Source organism: Microtus oregoni, unplaced genomic scaffold (genome assembly GCF_018167655.1).
Source record: "Microtus oregoni isolate MIOR12 unplaced genomic scaffold, Mior012 000024F_ref0000369, whole genome shotgun sequence".
Taxonomy (NCBI): Eukaryota; Metazoa; Chordata; class Mammalia; order Rodentia; family Cricetidae; genus Microtus; species Microtus oregoni.
In genome coordinates, this window is record NW_024543083.1 from 9494502 (window position 1) to 9503585 (window position 9084).

General features: G+C 37.3%; 1 protein-coding gene across 1 annotated transcript in view; it reads left to right on the forward strand.

The window, feature by feature from the left end:
* LOC121462140 (disintegrin and metalloproteinase domain-containing protein 5-like) overlaps positions 1 to 8859 on the forward strand; it is a 39850-nt gene extending 30991 nt beyond the window's left edge. Inside the window, exons 19-21 of the mRNA XM_041673556.1 lie at positions 3880 to 4042; positions 5778 to 5831; positions 8736 to 8859. Coding sequence (XP_041529490.1) covers positions 3880 to 4042; positions 5778 to 5831; positions 8736 to 8859 — 341 coding nt within the window. The remainder of the gene's footprint in view (positions 1 to 3879; positions 4043 to 5777; positions 5832 to 8735) is intronic.
* Positions 8860 to 9084: the final 225 nt, after the last annotated feature.

Consider the following 9084-nt stretch of genomic DNA (forward strand, 5'->3'; position numbering starts at 1 on the left):
GCTGGGGAAACTAAGGGTTTCTTAGATGGAGATGGCATCCAGTTCACTCAGCATAACTGGGCATTCCTGGAAGCCTTGGTCTCCTTTGTGTTGTTGCTTCACAGAGGACTTGTGGAAATCTGGATGTGCTTCTCTGCGGATGTTCCAAGATGACCAGCTTTTCGAGAAGAACAGGAATAGAGCTATACACACATTTTTATTTCACAATATATGTGGAAGTAGATGTTTTTAATTATATATTTTTCTGTATTGATTGTTTTTTTTTTTTAGTTTTTCAAGACAGGGTTACTCTGTGTAGCTATGAAGCCTGTCCTGGAACCCACTCTGTAGACCAGGCTGGCCTCGAACTCACAGAGATCCACCTGCCTCTGCCTCATGAGTTGCTAGGATTAAAGGCATGAGCTACCACTGCCTGGCTATTGACTGCTTTTGAATCAAATAAATGTAATCATTTGAACAAAACATAGATCTAGTGGATAGTATCCATTATAGTATAGATTTGTCAGACGGAGTCGGACAGCACAGAATTGCTCGTTGGGACCAGTTATGGCTTTCTGTAATGCTCTCCAAACTCCAAAAAGAAGTTTCACTGATGAGGAGCGAGAGCTTTACTTATCTTTGGGCATAAAGATAAATATTAAGGACACCGCCAGAGACTGTACTGGTTTGGGAAAGTGGTAGTTGTATGTTCTACTCTATCTAGAGCCTCACCAGCCATGGACAGTCAGGTAGATTTCCAGCCCCAGGCATGAGTTTCTTCTACAAAGCAGGCCTTAAATTTAGTTAGACTGCAGCTGATGATTTCCTAGACATAAGTGCACTGTGGTATCTTTAGGGGTATTTTGTGATTTTTGGTCATTGTCTTAGTTCATAGATTTTACAGCTTGGAAGAACTCTTGACTGCTGTTTTTCCCTTGGGTGTTTGTATAGCTCCTTTGGTGGACCATAAGAGCCAATCCTCATTGAGGAAGGAGGCCTATGGATAAGCTGCCACTCTATTTCTCCAAGCCCTGTATTTGGAGACTCTGGTGCCTTTAGCAACAGGGACTTAACCTTAAATTCTATTGCATTACCCAGTGTCTTAGTTAGGGTCTCTATTGCTGCGACAAAACACCAGGACCAAAAAGCAAGATGGCGAGGAATGGTTTTATTGGGTTTACACTCCCACATCATAGTTCCCCATTGTGAAGGAAGTCAGGACAGGAACTCAAACAGGGCAGGATCCTGGAGGCAAGAAGTGATGCAGAGACCACGGAGAGGTCCTGCTTCCTGGCTTGCTTCCCCTGGCTTCCTCAATCTGCTTTCTTCTAGAACCCAGGACCACTAGCCCAGGGATATCCCCACCTTCAATGGGCTGGGCCCTCTTCTGTTGACTACTGAGAAAATGCCTTCCAGCTGGATCTTATGAAGGATTGAAATAATTTAAGAACGAGTTTTAGCTTTTCTTCCAAAGCCTGGTAGAATTCTGCTGTGAATCCATCTGGGCCTGGACTTTTTTGTTAAGCTAGAAAGTTTTTATTACCACTCCAATCTCTTCATTTGTTATGGGTCTGTTTAGGTTGTTGAATCTTCTTGGTTTACTTTTGGTGGTTTAGATGGAATCCAGAAATCAGTTTCTCCAATAGTTTCTGATTTAATGGAATATAGGGTTAAAACTATCCCTCTACAGTCTTTGGTGTCTGTTGCAATTTCCCTGCTTATTTGTGATTCTGTTAATTTAGGTCCTTTTTTTCTTCCTTCTTTTCTCTTCCTTCCTTTCTTTCATTAATTGGACAAAGTACCTGTCAGTCTTACTCATCTTGTCAAAGAAGCCACTCTTCGACCCCTTGAGTCTTGCTATTGTTTTCTTTGTTTCTATTTCATTAATGTGCTCTGATTTTTTTTTAAATTTCCTGCCATCTGTTGGATTTAGTTTGGGTTTACTTTTATTTTACTAAATTCTTGAGTTGCCCCATTAACTCATTCATTTGTGCTCTTTCTGATGTTTTAAATTTAGGAATTTAGGGTTATAAATTCCACGCCAGGCAGCTCTTCCGGAGTCCCAGAGTTGTGTTGTGTCGCACCATCATTGTTGTTTGTCTCTATAAACTGCATTCTTCTTCATTTCTTATGTGACACGTGCGCTCATGGTTCAGCATGTGCTGTTTAATCTCATGGGTTTGTGTAATTAGGAGATAGTCAGCTGATGTTGATTTTATGCTTTGTTGCATTGTTGTCAGGTGGAATACTTGACATTTCGGTAATTTTTCTGAAGTTTTCAAGGTTTGTTTTATGTCCTAGAATGTAGTCTACTTTGGAGAAACTCCCATGGACTTCAGAGTAGAATGTATATTCTCTGGTGTTTGGATGGAATGTTGTGTAGATATTGTTAAGGGCCAGCTGACTCCCTGTTTTCTTCCCTTTCCTATCTAAACATGATGATGGACTTTGATTTATTTCCATATTGTTCCCTATGGTGTTTTTCTCTAACTATGTATTCAAATTACATATATAGGTTAATAAAACAAATTAAGATTATCTATTATCTCTATCTATTCATATATTTTAATTGCCAAGCCTTTTGTTGTAAATTTCTCGCAAACCTCCCCATCTGGACGTTTGCATGAAAGGCATTTACTTCTCTGTAGAACAGAGCTTACTGGCTTCTGCACAGGAAACCTGATTTGAATCCCTTGACTATTGGGACGCCTACATACAACCTCATTTAACCTTATTTATCTCCTTAGGTCACAGTTTCCAAACAGCATCACATTAGCTGTTGAGTCTCAAAATCTGAATTTCAGAGGAATCAATGTTTCCAAACATTATTAAACCCTAATCATTTTCTTCAGAAAATTTATGGTCTTCCCAGCTGTAAATTCATTTGTTCTAGCTTCGCCCACCAAATCATCACCAGTTCTAGCATCGATTCTAAGTCCATAGTTGCATATGAATGTTGCCTAAATTGGATATGAACTGCATTTAAATTATGATTAATATAGAGGGAAAGCTCCTCAGGGGCTAGTGTCCTAAGAAACCAAAGCTACATTCTTAACTACAGTGAAGAATGAAGAGTGGGATTGAAGTTCAGAAGGGGAGACCATGAAAAAAAGGAAAGGCATGGGTTCAGAGCAAGTCTGAACCTAGCAAGCCACCTTCCACTGGAGCTCATACTTGAAAGTAACTGTTGGTCTTGATAATCTTGGTAATTAAACCAGCAGTCCTTTCATGGTGACCGAGGCACTTTGTAGCCTGCCCCTGACAATTACTCCAATCTTTACTCTTACCCTTCTCTAACTCTGGGTCCATATTCCTAAGGATTCATTAGAACAGTAGCCTTTTCCCAACTACCAAACCTGTAATTGTTAAGCACCTTTGGATAGCAGAAGGAACAGTTGATGTACGAAGATACAGTGATGGATTTCCCACCCTTGATATATGTGAAACTGGATCACACTATTATGTAGATGGCAAAGTTCCTTATACGGGCAGGGTGGAATGCTTAGCTAGAAAGAAATTAAATAATCATTTTGTCATCTAAGAAATTACCATGCACTGAAACTGAAATAACTAATAGGTTGTATATAGATATGTATATACATATAACAGTAAATGAAGAAGAGGGCATGGGATTTAAAGAAAGCAAAGAGGACAGGAAGGGCTTGAAGGGAGGAAAGGGAAGAGAAAATGGTGTTACTATAATCTCAAAAGGGAAAAATAATTTTAAAAGGAGGTAACATATATATTCATTGATTCAATTTTATGGGTTTTTTTTACTATTATACTATAGAATATTTGAATGCGGTGTTCAATGTTGGGGAAGAATTTTGGTAATGATATCTTTTCCATTTGGTTAATAAAATCTCAGACACAATTTAAAACTGGTCTTTTCCATTCTAGGCAAAAGCCTTATGCGGAGGCAAGTTCATGGTCTTACTTCCCGCCAGTGGCTTCAGCTCATCTTCTACATATCTCTACCTGCATTTATCATTATTATAGCTCTGCTTATAAGGCAAAGTAAACTGAAACATCTATGCTACAGAGAAGGGAGTGAAAGCAACAGGTATATATTAAATATGCACAAATATTTACTATTGTTACATCAAGTGGGCTAAGACAAAATGATTTATTTGCTTTTATTCAAAATAAGATTGGAGGTAAGACAATACAAAGAGAGGCACAGATACAACTTGCAAACTGGGTTCATTTCCATGTGCGTGCATTCCCATCACTAAAATCTCAGTTTACCACTAGCATGAAGAAGAGAGTGCTGCCATAGGCTAGGCATCTTGGAGGCAAATCTAGTCTCTGTATTCACTGACCCTGCCAACTATAGGTAGGCTAACATCATGAAGAACTGTATTATCAAAATAAAAAAATCTAAATTTATTATCCTAAACATTTATGTTTCTTACTCACACAGTAATTGGCTGAATACTTAATAGTATCAGACAGAGACAGGAGTTGGATGACACTTAGCTTCAGGAAACTTGGTTTTATATTACAAGTTTTGCATGCAGAACTCTATCTTGATCAATGATGTAACCTCTGTATACTTGTAGTTATTTTTGGTAATGCTATAAGATTGGAATAAAGAAGGTTTTCCAGTGTATCCCAAATCTTTAGGGACATAAATTTAATAAGTGAAATCACCCTGTTATATGGAACCAGTTACAGAAATAGTTACCATGATGTTGACAATCCTATGTGTATTTCATAGTATTTTACCATAATATTTTTCTCTGGTTTGACCTTTCAAGAATTGATAGGAAAATATTCAAAAGACATATTTTTCATGATAAGGAAAATATATTTAAAAAGAAAGAGAAAAATGCCAGTTTTTTTCTAGAATTTATTTAATAAACAGAGTAAAATGATTATTAAGTAGAAATAGAAATTATTACTAAATCGAAGTAGAAATGCCTACCACTGGGCTGGGGAGATGGTTCAGAAAGGAAAATGTTTACTATGAAACCATGCGTTTGGATGCTTAGTCCCTATGCAGAAACCTGAGTGCTGTGGCATGTACTTGTAATTCCAACCTGGGAGACAGACAGGAGGACATGGGGTGGGAGCGCTGTCCAGGCAGTCTAACTGAATTAATGAGTTCTGAGTCCCAAGAGAGACTCTGTGTCCCTGCCTCCCACACCCTAAAAAGGTTGTAGCATGGTTAAAGAAGGCATCACCACACACACGTACTCATGCATGAACAGGTATGCACACACATGTACATATTGTCTTTCACAAACATTTAGGAAATGCTTATTTGTTGTGCAATATTTGTGAGTTGTTAGAAACACAATTTATCCATATAAACATTGTCAGCATCTAAAGTAAAGGTAATTTAACAAAAATTTTAAATATAAATACTGATTAATTACACATATAGAACACAAATTCTCAAAATACTTTAGTGTTTATTATGATTGTTAGAAGCTTTCTGAAATTCAAACTTATCTTGGCAGATTCACAAAAACATCAGAACTTTATTCATGGGCTAGTACGTTTTGATTAACTTGGTTTTTCTGCACATTGCTAATGATTTTGCTTTTAATCCAACTCAGGGAAATATAGGGCTTCCTATCCTATATCTCTCTGAGTGTGGAGATGTGGGTTAATAGTGTAAATACTTGAACTACTTTAGAGTGAGAAGAATCACACAGCGATAATGCCTGTTCACACTAAGAAATGGCATTTCATGTTTATGAAACATGCTGTTTCCTTCAACAGCCATCTCTGTATCTAATGTTTGAGATTTAGTTTTCTCCAGTTTAAAACGGACTTTATCAATTCTATAGATCTACATCAGAAGACAGTGGGAGTGTCACCAAGATGACCACTAGTAAAGTCAGGTAAGTGTGGAATGATATAGTTAATTACTCTGTAATAATTAGCTTTTAGGGCGCAGAGAATGGTTAGTTTATAGGCCACACATTTCTTTATGGTAGTCTTTACAGTTGTCCTCGTAGACTGTCTTATAATAGTAAGCAAGGAAACATGGTCGCATGATATTCTGGTCTCTCCCATTGATTTGTGCAGGAGATTGACAGTTGTACTTCCATGCTAGCATAAATGAGACTAGCAATTGTTTGTAGAGGAAAGCATTTATTAGCAGAAGGATAAAGGATCTATATTCTGATGACATTTTACCATTACATAAAAAGATGGCTTGATAAAGATGCCGTTTACACATATAGTCATGAGATTATCTCAAAGAAATTAGTGTTAGCAATATTGACTTCGGAGTTTTTGGTTTTGTTCCCCTGATCCATCTAGGAAAGTAGAGTTACATATGGAAAAATAAATCAATTGTGTGGTTTATGCATCCTTCAGACTATCAGTTCTAAAAATTTCCCTTACAAAAAGTGGGTAGAATATAAGAGGGGAAACTATTTAATGCAGAATCTATGATTATTTTGTGTCCACCACCACCATAGCATGATGTCACAAGTAAAACTTGAGATTAATAACTGAATTGGGAGAATTCTAAGAGATGTATTGGCTGTTATTATTGTCATCCTATTGTTAAAAGTCTGTTTTACAATTTATAAGAATTAGAAATGTCTTTATTTGAATTGTAAGAAGATATATTTTGTGTGACACATTTTTGGGGGGTTGGAGAGACATAAGGAACCAATGACAGACCAAAATAATGATACTACTAAAGTCTGATTTGGTGAAATGATGATTTTATTGGGGTGATTTTGAAGAATATGGATGAAAAGGTTAGTCACAGGATAAGAAATAACTCAAAGACAGCTAGCTAGTTGTATTACTAAAAGGTTACTCCAACATCTGTGATAACAATAAAAGTTGGAACCCTGGCTTTCTCTCTGTGCATGACTTGCAGCAGCTTACTTAAGTTGGGTGGTCTCTCTCCTCTCAGTCCTTACTAATCATATAACCTTGGGGAGGGAGGAGTCTTTGTGTCAGGTAAGTTTTAGGGACTTCCTGAGACTTGTAAGTTGTTCACTTCCTGAATCTTAAATCATAATCTTTATAATTTTGAATCATAATGAACTTCCATCGAGGAAAAATGTTTAATTCAGATGGAATTGCTACATAAGACATGTATTTATTGCAAACCCTAAAAACAGAAAAAGACAAGTTAACTGTACTCAAAGACACAGGATAGAAAGAAAAGTAGAAACAAATCCATACAGGAAAAATAACTGAAAGAGTAAGCAAAGAGAAAAGATGATTCTGTGAAAAGCTCATAAAATTTACACAAATTGTTACATAACTCAAATCAAAAGAGAAATATGAGTTATTAATGTAAAATGGCACATTTTTTTATTTTCTGGGCATTAGAAGAACTTAAAGTCAGTAAATTAAAATATTTAGATGAAATATATGCCCTTCCCCAAACATGTCTGTCTCTAGCCTCATAGGATGCAATAGTAAAATCAGTCAATTATTGTATATCTATTCAAAATCAGACATCTGCAATTTAAACTCTCTTTTTGTCAGCTATGGTAGCACAAACCTACAACTTTAGCCCTTGGGAGAATGAGTCAATAGGATCATCATGGCTCCCAATCGCTGAGATTACAGGTCCAAGCAATCATGTTTGACTCTATTGAAATTTTTGCATCAATTGTTATTAAGGATATCAGCCTACATACTTTACTTTTTTGCTACTTTTATCTAACTTAGGCATCCTGATAATTATTTTAATTGTTATCTTGACACAATCTAAACTCAGCTGGAGTCAGAATCACAACAGGATTATTAGATCAGGGTGGCCCATGGGCATGCCTGGGCAGGGTTATCTTGATTATGTTAGATTATGTTCATTGTGGTCAGAAGTTCCACCCACTGTGGTGGGTACCATTACCTGCCAGGAGATTCTGATCTGTCTAAAGAGTGGAGAAAGAGAGTGAGAACAAGAGTGCCTGCATATTCTCTCTCTCTCTCTCTCTCTCTCTCTCTCTCTCTCTCTCTCTCTCTCTCTGCTCTTGACAGTGGATATGGCTAAATTTGCCTCAAGTTTCTGCTGCCTTGACTTCGTCCTAATGATGGACTATAGCCTAGAACTGTGTGCTAAGGATTTCTTCCCTGAGTTGCTTTGGCAATAGTATTTTATAGCAACCAGAAAGAAAACTAATAGAGGCACCAGAATGATGCTGGCCTTGTCAAATGCACCTTGCTCTCTGTCTTACTCCTTTTTTGTGGTTAAATAAAGTATTAATCACTCCTGGTTTTTCTTTGGTTTTCTTACAAGTCAGGTTTTCATGTATTCCAGGCTAGCCCTAAGTTAGCTGCTTAACCAGTGTAGCTCAACCTTAATCAGGATTCTACTGTCCCCTCTCACAAGTTTGTACCACAGTTTCTTTATCCATTGTTTCTGTCATTGGGCATCTAGGCTGGTGCAGTGACTTGCCTTTGTAAATAGCACCTGTACTTAGTATTTCACTTGAGTCTTCTGTCCTTTAGTCTTAGTCTAGATAGTTTATTCGTGGCACTTAATTTTTTCAAGGAACCAATCCTTTGCTTTTCTAATACTTAATACTTGTACGCTTTGTTGCTGCTGCTGTTCTGTGTTTGATTCAGTCTGCTGTGATATTTATCAGTTGGCTTTTTCCTGTCCTCTGTATGTTTAGTTCTCTTTTTCTTAATGCATAACCTTAGGCTTTATTTGGAATCCTCCTTTGTTATTGCAAGCATTTACTGTTGCAAACTTCTCTCTCAAAACTGTTGTAGGATATCTGATGAAGTATGAACATAAAATGTCCCTTCCTCTTCATGTGTTAAAGGCTTCCTTTCCAGAATCTGGACTTTTATCTTAAGAACCCGGGCCTAATGGATGGAGTTGCTCCCCGGTGCATGCATAATATGATGACACAGAGATTCTGTAAAATGGGAGATGAGTCTAGCTAGTGTAGGGAGGTCACTGCGTATTCTCTTGGAGGTGGAATCTTGCCCTGGTGCTTTCTTGTCCTATTTCCTTCCCTTTCCATGGCTCTTGCCGTCCTGTGCCAAGGTCTGCATGTCCGATGGAATGATCATACCCTTAGAAGTAAAAGTGCTGACATCAAAAAAGTAGTTGGCACAAGATTAAATAAAAAATTTTCATTGTTTAAAGGGAAATAAGAATAAAAAGAT